This window comes from Gobio gobio (genome assembly GCF_949357685.1).
Source record: "Gobio gobio genome assembly, chromosome: 2".
Classification (NCBI taxonomy): Eukaryota; Metazoa; Chordata; class Actinopteri; order Cypriniformes; family Gobionidae; genus Gobio; species Gobio gobio.
In genome coordinates, this window is record NC_137098.1 from 47,972,870 (window position 1) to 47,990,866 (window position 17,997).

Here is a 17,997-nt window from a genome sequence, read left to right on the forward strand (position 1 = left end):
ATAAGTTCCATGACTTACATTTGAGAAAATTCAGCCAAATATGTCAACCACCGTAAATTGCATTGTAACATTTTAAGTTATTACTTTTGGTTAAGGGACACTGTGATGCCAACGAAACTAAAATCGTATCTTCGATCCGTGTATCATTGTAATTGTATTATCATGATTAGAAAATCAATAAGGGGTATATGATTGGATGTCCTGTGGTGCTCGTGTAGTGGAGTGTCAGTTTCAGTGTGTCGCTGTCGAGCTCGGGCACAGACACAGATTCAGTTAACGTTACACGGGTAAAATGGCGTCGGGAGCCATTTCAGCGGAGACTAAGAAGATTACAGATTTACGTGTGGTAGACCTAAAATCTGAACTCAAAAGAAGGAATTTGGATATTACTGGGGTAAAAAATACACTCATCGCAAGACTGAAGCAGGTAATTTTAATTTAAAAAGGTTAATCACGATGACCTGTGGGCAGACGCTCGCGAGCTAGGTTGTTGGCTAGTCAGTTAGCATAGCCGTTTTCATACAAACACTTTTGTAATGCATATATTAACAACACAAATTTAATGCCCGCATTTGGACACTAAGTTTAAGAGAACTTGAATTTGTGTGAAATGTTTAATAGCATTTTCAGAAACGAATCTGTAATGTAAGGATTTGCTAACCAGGCTAAATTCTATTAGCGAATGCAGACACACACGCGCGCCGATCAGTTGCTTCGACTTCCAATTCGCCATCTACATTTAAAGTCTTTGTGCTGTGAAGTAATTTACATTTGAAGTATAAAATGTAACAATGTTATGTGTAACAGTATAAGTAAATATACATGTTACTATGTATGAATCAGTAAGGCTTGTGAGATGCAAACAGCTAAGCACTCACCGGTCAGTTTTATTATCGTTCATTGTGTAGAACTTTTATTTCGGTGGCGTGTAGTCCAAATTTATTTAACCAAAATTATGTCTTTTACTGCTCAAACCTTCTGCATGCCGTGTTTAAGAACTGCACTTTCACACTAAACACTTTTTTATATCATTCTGCAACACAATTACAGTGATTTGAATTGTCGTTTACAAGACATTCCATGTTGGAATTTGAATGGTCATGCATTTTTGTGTGCAGGCGATAGAAGATGAAGGTGGTGATCCAGACAACATTGAGCTCACCATGTCAGCTGACACGCCCACGAGAAAACACGGCAAATCTAAAGGTAAATCTTCACTCTATGAACTTTAATTTACAATGTCTCTTTCTCACAAATTGACTAAATTGCTTTATTGCACATCCTCAGGAAAGAAGACAGACCTGGATGCTGACACCACCATGGAAGAGGAATCCTTATCTAAGGTATAAAGACCAAGTGTTGAAACTAATGTGTTTAATGTATTAGTATGAATGTTGGGTACGCCTTTATAAAAACATTAATAATCTCCAAAAATATTGCATTAGGCTGATAATTTTTACAGGCTTTCAAATTGTTACATGTGTAATAACCTTTTAATTCACAGTTCGATAAATTCATAGTCTTTTTCATAATTGCATGTATATGAACTAGGGTTGTGCTGATAGACAATAATATTGTTTATTGACGATAGTCAGCGATATCGCTGATGCCTTAGGCTTAGACGAAATCAAGATGATATTTGGCTCATTTTTCTCATCAATGTATTAAATTATTATTAATATTGTTATTATTATCATCAGGTAGGGGTGTAACGGTACAGGGGTGTAACTGTTCGGTACGTACCTCGGTTTTGAAGTCACTGTTCGGTACTAGTTTGGTACAGCAGTTTACTGAAAAAAAAGTGTCTGTCCTTAAATTAATTAAATTATAACTAAAAGTTTAACTAGAAACTAAATAGGGCACCCTTACTTGCACTTTACTATAATATTAAAGGTTAACAACAGAGCCCAAACTATTAGCCTAAATTCAGTTACTATTTATTTTAGGTATAATAATCAACACTCAAATAACATAGTATGCAAACATGTAAACTTCACATTAGGCAGTTTTTGCAATAACTTCTAAATCTAATTATAAAAGTTTTTTTTCTCCAATTCGTTGTTGAAATATAATCATTTATACACAGTGTCTGTCATTTTCATGACAGCTTTCTTTAAACAAACATGAAATAATCAAGACATCACTTACAGGTCAAGTAGAATATAATGAATATATGTAAGGAATAATTGACGACGGGCCGTTCAATTATTAGAACAATAATGCACACCCGAGGTGGTGATGCGGTCACGACGCGAAGCGGAGTGGCCGTTACACCTCGGGTGTGCATTATTGTTCTAATAATTGAACGCCCCGGAGTCAATTATTCCGCTTATACTATGGTTACCACACCTCAAGACATCGATCCGAAGATATATTTAAAGGGATTCGTCCGGTTTTTGTACTTAAATCGCTATTGTGAGTAGGACTATTTCTTCCGCGTCTCATCCAATGGCTCTTTTGTTAGTTCCGAAACGTCATTTTAAAGCTGTTAACGAAGGCTTGAGCCATTGATAGCATTCTACTGCAGTTATTAATAAAGTTATTAGAAAGAGAGCGAGAGAGAGAGAGAGAGAGAGAGAGAGAGAGAGAGAGAGAGAGAGAGAGAGAGTGCTTGTGTGAATTAGGCTGCCTCTGTGCGTCTCTAAACAGCTGTTATTACCTCGCTAGTGAACAAATGTCACGTGTAGCCTTTAAGTTGCTCCACTATATAGGCGAACTGATCAAATCGTCAGGGCAGCGCTGACACCTTTCTGTGCAAACTGTAGTGCGTGTGCGAGCATGTGTGATTTCAGTAATGAGACAGAAAAGCTTGCCTTTGGTGTCTGCTTCCGTCTGTTGGTTTTCATCTGGACTGTCTAATACTGCTGCCGCCCAGTTGTTGAACGTTTTATATTCACCGTAAATATTAAGATTTACTTTAGGAAAATCGTCTGTCATGTTGTTTTTCAGTCCTGTAATTTCCGTTATTACAGTTAACTATGCGAAGTGATATGGAACTGTAATGCGGTCAAGAGAGCTGCCTGGAACTACGTTCGCTGTGCGTCTCCCAGAAAATAATTGCACACCTCAGAACGTTCATCAGCCAATCAGATTCAAGCATTCAACGGCCCCGTAGTATAAAGGCTAATATAGTGCATATATTAAGCGAAAGAGTTCATCTCTCTAGTGAACTAACAGCTGTGAACGCTGAATGAACTAAACAGTGTTTAGTTTACAAGCAGTTATATTGAGGTCTTTCCGCCGTTGAAACTGATTGAGCTATTTCACCACATATATGATACGTGACATAAGGTTTAATGTATCCTCAACATACCTTCATATGAACATTCATGTTTATTCTTTAGGAAGAGATGATCGATCGCGTTCACGTTTGCAAGTCACGCGGCCGCTTGAACTGTGATCAGTGATCAATCACGCCACATTAAAGAGCGTCAAAATGGCATTTATCGTTTTCATTTCATGATAAAATGGACTGAATACTTAATATATTTGTGTGGGAACTCTGATTGAAGTCTGTTCCGCACTTAAAACAAGCTGACTGTTAAAGATTGCATTCGGAAACACGCGTACACCGAACCGAAAGCCCTGTACCGAAACGGTTCCGGACGAATACGTGTACCGTTACACCCCTATTATCAGGCTAGTATTATCTAATTAATATTAGGACCTACAAATGATTTGTCATCCCTAATTTAATTACATCACCAAATAACCACATTTGCGATACGGATGTGCATACGATGATTGAAATATATATATATATATATATATATATAAATTATTATTATTATTATTATTATTATTTTTTTATTATATTGCGAGATGATTCACACATTGTCAAGAGTGCTTGTTATAAAAGAGATGTATCATTCTTTTAGAGTTGATTGCATGAATATACAAGAATGCATGAAGCTAGAATAAAGCAAAGGGTCTGTTCTTTATTTTGATATATTGCATGTTAAGATATTCATACAACAAAATATTCTTTGAGTCATGAAACTTGTAAAAATGACCAAAAACACTGACGATGACTGGCAAATTTCATGTTTAAGTTCACTTAAGACATAACCGACTATGTTTACGATGACACTCGACAAGACAGGCATGTCTGTGTCTGTGCAAGCTCAGGAAGATGTGAAAGCGTATTTGCGCGCTCTGAGACGCTGCGTTCTGGGCGTGCTTAGGATGTGTGGTGCTGCGCCAAAAGTACCAAACTGAGAGACGCGGGCACTTTCTCATCTATGTGCGCTTGAATATTTAAATTGGCAAGGCTTAAAAATTTGCAAATTATCAACTTCTTTGAAGATGTAACTTGCATTTCTACACTTGCATTTCTACACGTGACGTGACCTGCAGCACTCCACTTTTACTTTATTTTACTGTATGTCCACACACCTCTTATTTCGCGTGAAAAGGACACCAACTGTCTGAGGTAACATACGGGCACGAGGATACATTGCGCATGCGTCAACCGTGCAACGCACACTCCGAACCGAGACAAGCGAATGGTTCGTTTTTTTTTCATGTACCGTGCCACCCCTAACAGACACTAGTTTACATCATCAGATGTGTTCTCAGGTACCGAAATTTGGCACTGATTGATTTAATGTGAATCTATATTACCGTCGTAATTCGGTACCCAACCCAAAAGTATGCTGTAGAGTAGACACCACCCATCTTAACGATCATTTATCCTGCCCGAAAAGACCATAAACATTACAGATAACAAAGTATCAATCAATTTACATACATTAAAAAGTATTCATGTGTGACTGATACGCTGCAGATACGGGAATCGTAAGGTTGCCTCTCGAACACTTCCGGTGGCTTCACTACCAGATGGCAGTTTACAACTCCATGAGCAATCCAGTAATTTATATATATCAGTGGTTTGATGATTTATACTATTTTATTTATATATATTTTTTGAAATTGCTATGAATAACAGTTTGCATATTTAGAAACATACTGATGTATTCTCCTGTGTTGGCATAGGTTTATAAATGATTTCTGTTACAAATCTGGAGAAATGGTGCATGTAGCGTTCCGAGACATCATAAGCAATCCAAACTTTGGGTACCAACATCATATGCAGAGATGGGGTTTATTAACCAAGCTACTGATAACGCTCCACGCATGTGAATTATAGCATATATATATATATATATATATTTATTTATTTATTTATTTATTTATCATATGCAGTAAATGACCGCTATAAAGTAAAAGACAAGCACAACATATATATATATATATATATAATGTATTTATTTATTTATCATATGCAGTAAATGACAGCTATAAAGTAAAAGACAAGCACAACAAAGGTTTTGCCACAAAACTCAACTCCATCAAGCTGATATTGGGAGACAGCTTTTCACCTCGACGAGAAATATCACATTTTAATAACATATCTTGTGGCAAGAAATCTCATCACACCCCTACGATGAAGTGCATGTTTCTGCAAATACCATTTGTGATAATAATATTGGCTGACTTTTTTGTTGTTGTTTAGTAAGTATCAATGATGAATTTTCCCCCATTCTTTAGAACATCCACAAATGCTTATATAGTTTCTTGTTTTTTTTTCTTCAGGAGACTGAGGAAGAGGAATCCGAAAAAGGTATGTCTGGTCACTCATTAGGGTGGAGACGTAACACTTTTTTTCCAGGTTTCAGAGGTCGGACTTCTCTTGTTTTCGTTTTCTTTTGCTTTTTTTCAATCTCAACGTTCTAGCCAAGGGTCTTGCAACAATTCACAGACATTAAAACGTTCCATCTGGACCATGTGCCGCATCAAAGGACAGATAACGCTTCACCATTTGTGTTAACATCAGTGATAATCCTAATTTCATCATCTAATTTGTTCAAGAGCACATTACCCTGCCACCACATTTCATCAGCAAGAGGAAGCCTTTCATCCACTCGATCTCAGAGAGTTTCCTCTGTTCAGAACACCACCAAAGGTTCAGCAGGCCACCTCTTTCTTTCTGTTGAGTCTGGACTACCTCCTGAAATGGAGATGGCAACAGGCTGCGTGCCTTTGACTGGTCAGAACATATGTTAACCTGGCTCACCAAAGTCTTGACACTTCTTTCTGACTGCAATATAGCCGACATGGCTTAAGTGGGCATCAACATCACTGCTTGTGCTTTGAACTCAAGACTGGATGCAGCTCAGTGGACATCCATTTTTAGCCATGTTACTGGACAGAATGCTGTAAACAAGGCCAGATTTCTGGATCAGAGAAGATTTGCCACCCTGTTTTTGATTCGCCTCCATCAGCTGTAAACTGAGATGGACAGTCAGCGGAAACGTTTGAAAGAAGAGCCTCGATGTGACCACAAGAAGCCCAGTGACATCTGGCAGGAGGACTTACGTTGTGGTCTAGATATGCAGTTTCACTCAGACTGAATGCACGCCTGTCAAGCAGAGAAGTGTCAATGTCACCCAATTGTGGAACCTTCAAAATGTGGACCAAGATATATTGTCATTGGCGCTGCTATTCATCGTAGCGAGAAGATTGTTCAACCTCTTCGTTGTTCTCTAAGGAATGTGTTTTTATGTATACCTGTGGTTTCCTCACCCTCGATGACCACTAACACTAAACTTGCTCTTTGTTGTACTTTCTAGGTCACGTAGCACGGAGATGTGAATGTTAAACAATGTGTTTTTTGCCATGTTTTATGCTTGTTAAATCCCTCAGATGTAACTGATACTGATGATGCTACTCGTGACAATTCTAAAACCTCCTGTGAAGATGGCCTTGCAGAGCCTGAGGCTGAGCCAGGAGTGGAGCCTGATCTTGAGGCAGATGCGGAACCTGAGCCCGATCCTGATGTGGAGATTGAGGCAGAGAGAGAAGCTGAGCCTGAAGTCCCAGCGATGGAGGCCATGGAGAGCGAACCTGCTCCTGAACCCCTAAAAGAAGTTGAAGATGACAATATATCTGTCACCATCCAGGCTGAAGATGCCATCACACTGGATGTGGATGGCGACGACCTCCTGGAAACAGGTAAACATGTGAAACTTCCAGATTCTGAGGCAGACAAAGGATGTGAAGAGCCTGAGGCCACTGCTGAGATGGGGCAGGAGACAGACTCATTGACTGAAGCGATAGATGGGCACAAGGATGGTAAGAGAGATGACGGGCTGAAGTCTGATGCCACCAAGAAAGACAGCAGGGAGACCTCGAAGAAAGGAGAAACGGGAGACAAGGAAAAGGATTCTGGGAAGAAAGGCCCCTCTTCAACTGGGGCAACAGGTCAAGCAAAGAGGTTTGTCTTTCTATGTCAGTTCTTTAAGATACTACTACCAAGTTCCAGCTCAATAAGAACTCAGCATTGTGGGTAGCAGCAAGATTTTTTTCATAACCAGTTGTTCATTGTACCTAATCCCTGCCTTTGGTTTGCTCTTTTGGTTTGGTTTACCATTTTTTCGAGTTTGGTAATTGGAGTTAAACGAGGAGCTGAAAACCCGTCTGTTACGCACACATTTCCAGCACTTGCTTTTCCAGTCCCTACTTGTGGGTTAAAAAAGAGCAATAGTTCCAGTGATGTCAGAGGGGTTTGTCAGTCCAGTGAAGTGATTCTCTCTGAAGTTGAACACCCTCCTGAGGATGTCATTGGTCAAGGGAATAAATTGGCAGAAAACCTGACCCACCTTGCTCCTGTGGAAAAGCAAGAGAAAGAAGCCTTATTGGAGTTTTGTCCGAGTGCAAGCCTTGCCTATGGGGATTTTTGGTTCTTTTCCTTTTTCTGTAATGCACCAAACATTTGTATAATCTTTGTTGTTTATTTGAAGATGTACCTCGGTGCTCAATCGTTTCTCGTGCTCTGGTACTCATTGAAGTATTTCTCTCTTCTTGTTGCTCTCATAATATTCACATTTTAGCTCTTCAAAGGACAGAGACGGAAAGACTACGAAAGATGAAAAAGGTATGACTTGTCTCCCTAAATGGGTTGTTTTTTGGAATTTCAGGAGTATCTATTAGGGTTGGGTACCTAACTTGGTACTTTTAAGGGTTAGGGTTAGTACCGATTCAGATTAAATCAGTCAGTACCAAATTTCGGTTCCTGAGAACACATCTGGTGATAGACTAGTGTCTGTGAATATTAAACAGCAAAAAGACTATTTAAATAAGAATCCTGCGTGTCTCTGTGCGAATGAATGCCGTATGCGAGCGGTTTACTACACACACTCGCGTGTGTCGGTTGCATGTTTCCATCTCTGCCGTCTCATATGAAGACATGAACGGACGATAGTCATCTCCAGAGCCACTGAGAGTCATTTTATCAGCATTTTACTGTTTTATTTGAGAAAAACTACCGTCATGTCATAAACACACACAAAGGTCTTCACGGCAACCCGTCACAATAAAAGTTCAGCTAACTTGACAAATACATTACTGTTGTACAGTAGAATTTAGATCCGTCTCAGTGTAATAATAATACTAACACTAATGTAATAATAATAAATTATCAACTTTATTTTTAAGTAATAAATTACTATTTTTCTTCATGTTTTAATTTTAACCGTATAAAGCTCAGTTGTGCAGCACTTTGTTTGACAAAAAAAGTTTAATTAAATTCAAAGATAAATTAAATTAATGTATTTTTTCTTCATTTGATTACCAGAAAATACACAACACATCATGTGTGGGAAATCTTTTTAGTAGCTTTTAAATTAAGTAGCCAGTAGCCTACTATTTACTTCAGCATATGATATATAGCTTAATCATCCACAATTGTTATATCATGTAGAAGTTGTTTCCTAACTGGCTGTCTACCGAGTCCGACACATTGGCGTAACATTAATCATGTTAATCATGTCAATTTTGATCAGAACAATGCACTGTGGCTTTAATTCAGCTGACCTGATTAACAAATTTCACAATGAAGTGTTCCGTGTGTTTCACAATCACCATATGACATCCAGCGCTGTGAAAAGAAAAATAAAATACACGAAAACACAACACTGCCAGAAGTTTTCGCCCAAACTTCAAAGGCATGTTTAAATTATTAAAACTAGAAGCATATCTTCACTTTTAAATGTTACATTTATCATGTGAACTACTTATACAACATGTTATATGCATGTGTGTATGAGACAGAGGGGAACACGGTCGCATTTGCAGCATATATATGCTGCCCATCATAAATCAAAGCATGAGACAGACAGGGGTATTTGTCTGTATTTGCAATATGCAGAGATATTACAATATTTGTCTGTATTTGCAATACACGAGCCACGGTTCAGCTGCGCGAGACAGGGTGCGCGTGGCTACCGCTCTCTCTATACGCACTGCATCTGTCCTGCCTGCTATACGACGCTGGCGCATCCTCCAACTCCGGGCAGCCTTCCTTATCTCTCCCACTTGCATTTCTACACGTGACGTGACCTGCAGCACTCCACTTTTACTTTATTTTACTGTATGTCCACACACCTCTTATTTCGCGCGAAAAGGACACCCGCTGTCTGAGATAACATACGGGCACGAGGATACATTGCGCATGTGTCAACCGTGCGACGGACACGCTCCGAACCGAACGGTTTGGTTTTTTTTCATGTACCGTGCCACCCCTAGTAAATATTACAGTATACAAACATCACAGACAGCGACCAGGGCAGCTCTAGCATAATGTCAATAACACTTCTAAAAATGACTTGCAGTTTCTTTACAGTTATTGATGTAAACATCCCTAAAGTACCGAAAAAGGTACCGTTGTGTACCGGTACCCAACCCTAGTATCTATACAGCAGCCGGTGATGATAAAACCTAAGTATTAAGCCCTATTCGGTAAGCCCTGTTTCTCATGGGGACGTATATTGCCGTCCGAATCCAGAATGTCAGTGCTTTTCTCCCACCACCCATGTAAAAATCCCCCTTATTATATTTTGACAAACACCAATGTCGTGTGGTAATTTAAAGGAACATGCCACTATTTTTGAAAATGGGCTCATTTTCCAACTCTCCTAGAGTTAAACAGTTGAGTTTTACCATTTTCAAATCCATTCAGCTGATCTCTGGGTCTGGCGGTAGCACTTTTAGCATAGCTTAGCATAGACAATTTTAAAATATGTATTGTATACAATTATATACATTTAAAAGCATAAACCAAGCAGTACCTCATGTTAATAAGAGGCTGCGTTAACATATTTCTGCTAATTTCCATATTTTTAAAATGACATCATAAAATGTAAGCCAGAAAACCATTTCAAACATGGTGTCTAGCTTCATATTTTTAAACAGTATAATTAATAAGACATAATTTTCCAGATTAATTTTTTGTAAATGTCTGAGAAACAATTAACATCCGAATAGGGCTTTATACTGTTTTTAGGGAACAGCAAAAATCTCCATGATGCTATTAGAAATATAATTATTTAAAAAGTTAATATGCTCTGATGCTCAAGTTGTCATTTAAGTAGCGACGTGTCTTCTAAAACTTGTTCTCTGTCTTTAGGAAGTGGCAGCAGTAGTACCAGCTCTACTCGCAATCTGTGGGTGAGTGGCCTGTCGTCCAATACCAAAGCAGCTGATCTGAAGAACCTCTTTGGCAAATATGGAAAGGTAACGACTCTTTCTGTGTTGTACATTAGCACCAGCTTCTAAATGCCGTGTTTGTGATGTTGTTAGGGATCGTAATGTTCAAATGTACAAAAAGGCATTTTCAAATGTATGAAAAAATGATTTACATATCGTTTCAAAATAGGTTTTTAGTGCCAAAGTGGTCACCAATGCCCGTAGCCCGGGAGCCAAATGTTATGGACTAGTTACCATGTCGTCGAGTGCAGAAGTGGCCAGGTGCATCTCTCACCTGGACCGCACAGAACTTCATGGACAACAGATATCTGTGGATAGGGTAAGAACTTCACCACTGTGCTATTAGAGTGGGATACTCAACGTGCTTAAGGGCTTAAGGCTTTGCAAACATCAGTTGTGTTTGCTTTGGTGAAAACAAGTGCTACTTTCATACTTAATCTCTGATCTCGTGGTATCATCCTCATAGGTGAAAACTGACCCGTTCAAAAAGGACTTCTCAAAGAAAGAGGGAGAAGATAAGACCAGTTCCAGTAAAATTTCTGGAGAAAAACGCACTCCAACTGGAGCGAAAACCTCTAGCAAGTAAGTTTGTAATCCAATTTTAATCTTTCCTTTCTTTTAAGGGGAGGTGTGTTTCGTTGCACTGGTTATACTTTCTTTCCTTCCTTCCCTCTTTAATTAATAGGACTCCAGTTTCATCTAAGAAGGAGGAGAAGAAATCAGACAAACCCTCTGAGAAGGACGGCAAAGACGCAAAAAAACAGGACCCCAAAAGTAACAAATCTGATGCACCTTCCAATTCAGGAGCTGACGCAGCAAAGAAAGATGACAAGAAACATGGACGTATGTTATGATTTGGTTATATACACTTGCTGAGAACTTGAGAAGACTTTATAGTTGTGTTTTTAATATCTGTATCCATCACTTCCTATCCACAGGAAAGAGTCCAGGTAATATGATGGTTATCAACCATACTAAAGGAGAGCAAAACTTCAATAAATCTCGACCTCCTTTCAGAAGGGGTGGAAGGTTTGAGAAGGTACTGCAGACATCCTCATTATAAACTGTATTATCATGAGAGGTTTTTATGAAGTACAAGTTATCTGATTGTGTATGTTTTTTGCAGCCTGGTCCACCTAACATAATGAACAGACGTCCCAGATGGTTCATACCACCTGAGGAGGTTGGTTAACTCTTTATTCTGAGAAGACACATCCGACCTTAAACAGGATCTGAATTAGTAAGACTATGTACTCTCTGTCTGTAGTATTTTGTCTGACCTGTTGTTTGTAACATACTTGCAGATGGAGATGATGAAGAAAGGACGCCCCATGCTCAACAAAGGCGGAAACAAAGACATCCTGCCATTTGAGAAGATGAAGGAACAGCGCATGCGTGAGCGCATGGTCAGGATGGATCGTGTTCGCAGGGCTATGGAACTGCGCAGGTAGGTGTACGTTCTTTTAGGTTCTTTCAAAGTGCTTGAGCCGCAGTCTATAATGCTGTTTTGGTGTGACATCCAGGCGGCGTGAGGTAGCAGAGCGAGAGCGCCGGGAGAGGGAGCGCATCCGTATTATGCGCGAGCGTGAGGAGAGGGAGAACCTAATGAGAGAGCGCCAAAGACTGGAGGTGGAAAGACAGAAACTCGAACGCGAACGCATGGAGAGAGAGAGACTGGAACGGGAGCGGATCCGTATAGAGCAGGTACAACTACTATATACCTGCCCTCGGAAACTCAAAGCAGGGATTTTGTTTCTTGTCTTTATGTTGATGTTCCAAAAATCTATATGTGTGCAGGAGCGGCGCAAGGAAGCAGAGCGTTTGGCTCGTGAACGTGAGGAACTGAGACGGCAGCAGGAGCAGTTGCGTTACGAGCAGGAGAAACGAAACAACTTAAAGAGGGGACGCGATGTTGACCAGAGGTGTGCAAACAATACTGTTAAATATTCATTCTTGGGGTCTAGTGATCTCTATGGTTCAAAATGGTTAACAGTTTTTTCATCTCTGTATGTGCAGGAGGGAAGAGCCGTACTGGAATAGTGGAAAAAAGATGCAAACACAGCCAGAGGGGCGGATCAGTCAAGGTGGGGACTACAACAGCCGACAACAGAATCGTTTTAATGATTTCAACCCCAGAGACCGGAACCGATACCCACAGACATCAGCCGGGCAGTCCAACAACTTTGATAGGTAGGCATTCATGAACAATGCAATTCCCAATTCCTACACCGTAGGACAGGAAGGAGAAGAGACTGATTTTGCCTTGTAAAAAGCACTTTTCCACACATGCTTTTATTAAAATGACAACAAGGGAGAACAAAATAGTAATGCAAACCTGCCAAATTTCCAAATATGGCACAAGTTGTGAATGAACTGCAAATGATGAATCTTTCTTTCTTTATTTTGCAGACGCAACCGCTTTGACAATGAACCTGATGCAAAGAAAAATCGTCCTGCTCCGCGCCGAGAAGGATCTGGGTTTGACCGCTATCCAAAACCCAGCTTTGAAACCGTGCGGAGAGCAGAGCCACCACCTCCACCTCGCACAGAGCTCCGAGACAGCGATCGCAGAGAGATCCGTGACCGTGATGAGCGCAGGCAGGTGTCCATGCCTGATCGCCCAGCTGGAGGCAGAGCGCCACCTCCTGTCATTGCTCATTCCCGCACCCCCAGAGACGGCAGCCACACTGGCTGGAAGACTGATGGGGGAATGAATACGAAACAAGGAGATGTCAGGTACAGATGAGCTTCTGTCTGTGCTCCCTCTGCTCTAGTGTTATGAATTGAAATTCTTTTTCAGGACCTGTTGAAAAATAAATCAAATAATTTTCATGACAATTGATTACATTAGCAGTTGAACATTTGAACATCAGGTTTGTTCCATCGATGTGGACAAAACAGTACTCTTAATTTTAGTTTTTATTAAGGGGAAATATTTGCCTCTTACAATTGATTATTAATGATCATTTCATTAAATTTTAAGACAAAAACAATTATTACTGTTCCTTTTAAAAAACGCATTGTCATCAAATACAGAAGTAGGTATAAATTATGCGCACAAAGAATCATCACTCCGCTAGAATACATTTTAAATGCACTATGGGGCATTTTTGCCCTTACATAAAAAAAAAGAGCTTTTTGTCACTTTCAAAGGCATGGGGAAAAAACTAATATATAGCCACCAGCCTTTTTTATAAAAGCATGTAATATTGGACATTTCATCTTGCGTCAAAAGTGAGGAATGCATATGCCAACTGAAGAGCATGTGTGCAAACTTTGCGCTCATATATCAGCAATTAAGATAGCAATTAAGTAAAGTTTTTTTGCATATGACTTATAAATTATTCATAGGACCACATCGGAAACTGTTGTACAAACATTTAGGATAATTTTACGCAAATAAATGAGGCCCCAGGGGCCTCATTTATAAACGTTGCGTACGCACAAAAGAAGGCGTACGCCGCTCTCTACGCAATAATTGGTATTTATAAAAAGCAAACTTGATGGGAAAATGTGCAGTCCTTCACGCAAGCTCTGACCCAGGCGTACGCACAAAAACGGGTGAAATGAGAAATGGCGACACCGTCGGCAGATGGAAGAAACACGTGAAACTGTAGAACGTTGTGTAAAAGAAATGGCTATACTGCCTCTCATAAATAACTTCACAAAGCAAGTCTTACAATGAACAGCCTACACGAACACCCGTTTGATCGATCTGCAGTGTAAAACAAACAAAATCAAACGAAAATTACAACTGAAATGCAAACTAACACAAGTGAAATATGTTCTGCAATAATATGGCCATGTTATGCAATTCATCATAAATAATATGGTCAACAGAACGAAATAATGTACAAAACTGATATTCTCGTCAATGTGTCCGTCTGGCGGAGCAGATATAGATGCAGATAGAGAGATAGAGAGATAGAGAGATAGAGAGATAGAGAGATAGAGAGATAGAGAGATAGAGAGATAGAGAGATAGAGAGATAGAGAGATAGAGAGATCTATAGATGGATAGATAAATGTATTAATTGTCCACTAGGGAAGGTTGTTTTCATAGTAATTTCTTCATCAGCTACGGAATCATGGTATTCATGCATATGGCTTTAGTTTTATTTTTGATAAAATAACGTATTTATAGCGTCTGCAACCTTTTGCCACTCAAGTGCCTTTTTGGCATTAGTAATGCCCACACTGTGCCCTCCAAAACAAAATTGTTCTCCTCTTTTCCACCTCGCCAACGATCACTTCTACTTCACATTGAGTGAAGTTAAGTTTTTTTTATTTCCTCTCTGTGTTTGCCATGATTTCGCAATCGATGAATATTAACTTGTGGGCGTTTCACGGACTATTTATGGGTGTGTGACATGAAGCCGCAAAAGCTGCGCTACATTTAGAATTGATTGTGATTTATTAAGGGAAAACTGCGTAGGATGTGCGTGCGCGCGGTTTTATAAATCCGAATATTTCTGTGCGTACGCACGTCCTATGTTTCATCCGTACGCCACTTCTGACGCAAATCCTACGCAAAGTTTTATAAATGAGGCCCCTGGTCTTTTCATTAAAAAAAAAACCCCATCTCAAATCAGTCTTGAACTCACAAGTTATCAAATAATTTGCTAGCTCATTGAATCAGTTTTTGACTGTTTAGAACAGGGTGTCCAAACTTTTTTAAAAGGGGGCCCAATTCAATGTTGTGGACACCTGGGTGCCAGTTCCTTTTCTATTATATAATATTGCTGTCAATTGATAAGAACTAACTTATAAATCGCATGTTTTCTGAACATTAACGTTTTTAAATATTCATTTATATTGCAATAACTTCACATTCAATCTCCAAATTAATGTATAAAAGTATATATTTTTTTATATTTATGGCCTCTTTTTATGACAGAAGGCCAGGATCTCTGATACCAATACTACTACTGATGTCTCTATGAAAGTTTTTTGTAACTGTAACCATTAGTTTTAGCCATTCAACATTACAGTATAATTGAGAGTTATCAAGTAAAAAAATTACTTTCAATTTAAGTAAGCTTAAAGCAATCTTCACAAACCCATTATAATAAATGTCATAAACCTGTGACCGTGGAAATTGAATAAAGTCAGCACGTCAGCGCTGTTTCAACTGGCTTTAAACTAAATGAAATCACATGGAGATCTGCAGATTGTACCTGAGACCTCTATGCCGAGCACGAACACTTCTCACTGGCTGTTTAGTGGTCGTGTGATCGAGACACTCAGCAAGTAAACACATTTGTTCAGACTCAGTCAGAGCTTGGGAGTTGCGCTGTGCTCAAGTAGCGCTGTTTCGTTCTGCTCTTGGCATGTCAATGTTTCCCTGGCCTAAAATCTATTACTGCCACCTTGTATTGACATTGTGAAACTGCACCAAGGCTCGACATTAACGCTTGTCCGGGACGAGTGGATTTTTTGAAGGGGCAAGTGAAAAAGAATTTTACTTGCCCGACGGACAAGTATCCTGAGTAAAACGTCAAAACAAAAAATAACTAGGGAATCACCAAAGTGCAATAATGATTCTGCATTCAGTTAGTGTAAGTGGAGATCGATAGTGGATAATATAAAACGAACTGACGTTAACAAGGTTGTCCTGTGGAGGCTTGCGCAGCCTCTCGAGGAGGAAATCGAAAACAAATGAGCTGCTCATACAAAGAAACTCAGTTAACATACACGGTTAAAATTGTGTAGTTTTTATATTTATAACATATGATACAGTTAAGCAACTTCACACTAACAAAGAGTTTTGTTTTCCTGAATACCATCACGACTGAAAATGATGCTGATTTCATATGCCAGTTCCATAAACAATTAATTAACATTAAGTCACTTACATTTTAGATGCAATATGGACTGTTTTTGTTCTATTTCAGCAGCGAAAATAGCTCCAAACAAAGATCACAACAGAAACGTAACACATCTCACAGCAACAGCGTGTTACTGAATGATTCAGTGTTTTCAATTAATTGGTTGAATCAAAGATTCAATGACCTATTAGTAAACGATAGCCTAATTCTTGAATGAATCAGCCGTTTGAACGAATCGACTCAATGACTCACTCATTAAGACGGTCACCTGCCGCCACCTACTGTTGGTTTAGTTCCATCTTTCCAACATTTCTTATTTGTATATATTAAAAAAATATTTAAAATAATCTCATAACATTATTTAATGCAGTTGTAATTTTTCAGTGTAAATAATTTAATTTGATTGGTAACAGCCTATAGTGTCTTATTCTAATTTAATTTAACTTTCATTGAGCTGCTGGTAACCAGTGATTGCTGCTGACTATTACAGAGCCGTGAGAATGCGTCCAGAGCGTCCTAGCAGAGAAGGTCCCGGACCCGCCATGAGAGGGGTGTCCACAGCCAGCCGTGGCAGAACCAGCTTCAACAGCCGAGACGGAGGCAGACCTGTGGTTATGGGAGAGCAGGTGAAGTACATGACATGCCTCCGACACATTACTTTTGCTGCAGGTCTGCAAATCTAAGACTAAATCTCCATCTTACCACAGCAGCACTTTGGCAGTGGCAGGCAGGTGGTGGTGGAGCGGCACGGACGCGAGCAGGGCCCCAGGAAAGACTGGCACGGGGCAGCAGGCTCACAAAGTGGAGGATTCACAGATAATCGTCGAATGGGGGACAATCGGCCCGGCATGATGGCACCACACTCCAGGTTTGTTTCAATCTTGTTGTTTTTTAAAATTTATATCAGATCTATCTCTTATTTTTAACCAACAATAGGTGAAGACGTTGTTGACTCGGCATGCATACTGATTATGTGTCTTTCTGCAGTCATTCCTCCACTGGCTTAAACAGAATTGTGCAGATCACTAATGTTCCCATGGCTGGTGGCAGCGGAGGATTCAAGCCCTTTAAAGGAAGGTTCTAGCATCTGACTCCTCACCGCAAACTATATAAATACTTTTTTTGTTTCCTTTTTTTTTATTTTAAAATTTTGAATTTCCGATGTTTTTAATTGGCTGAGCTTATAGCCGTGAGATAATTGTAAAGATCCACTTTGATTTTGTTCTTTGTAAAAGGCTTTACATGTAGGGTTTTCTTTCCTGAATTGTTCTCTGGTGACCTGTAAACAACCTTTGTGCACATACATGTTCCTGACATAGTGTAGGTGCAACTGTACAGCTTATTTCTTAAACAGTGTGTGTTTAGATAACCTTAACTTCCTGTTCCAGATTCTCTCATATGCTTTGGCAGACTACTGTGTGTAGCACTGGACACATCTGTAATTCCATTAACATTTCAATGTGATCCTTTTTTCTTTTTTTGTTAATGATGATTCTACAAGTTCATATTAAATTATGTGGATTATGACAGTCTCTGTGTAGTTTGCTTTTGTATTACGTACAGCAATACTTGCCCACAGTTGAGTCTGTTGAAGAAAAAACTTTAGTTGAAGACTGAATGACAAT

General features: G+C 39.4%; 1 protein-coding gene across 4 annotated transcripts; it reads left to right on the forward strand.

Moving 5' to 3' along the window:
- Positions 1–227: 227 nt before the first annotated feature.
- On the forward strand, positions 228–17,901 carry sltm (SAFB-like, transcription modulator). Of its 4 annotated transcripts, none has more exons than XM_079845627.1 (20): positions 228–427; positions 1,119–1,206; positions 1,288–1,343; positions 5,596–5,623; positions 6,706–7,276; positions 7,893–7,936; positions 10,466–10,572; positions 10,715–10,864; positions 11,012–11,127; positions 11,231–11,388; positions 11,484–11,584; positions 11,672–11,728; positions 11,850–11,992; positions 12,069–12,249; positions 12,343–12,467; positions 12,562–12,735; positions 12,955–13,281; positions 16,863–16,998; positions 17,080–17,240; positions 17,360–17,901. In XM_079845627.1, the coding sequence occupies exons 1-20, from the start codon at positions 293–295 to the stop codon at positions 17,454–17,456; spliced, it is 2,955 nt and encodes a 984-aa protein (XP_079701753.1). In that variant the 5' UTR covers positions 228–292; the 3' UTR covers positions 17,457–17,901. The 4 variants fall into 4 exon arrangements, with proteins under 4 accessions (XP_079701753.1, XP_079701754.1, XP_079701755.1 ...); XM_079845628.1 differs by having other exon boundaries at positions 234–427; positions 17,083–17,240; XM_079845629.1 differs by having other exon boundaries at positions 234–427; positions 6,760–7,276.
- The last annotated feature ends 96 nt before the right edge of the window (positions 17,902–17,997 follow it).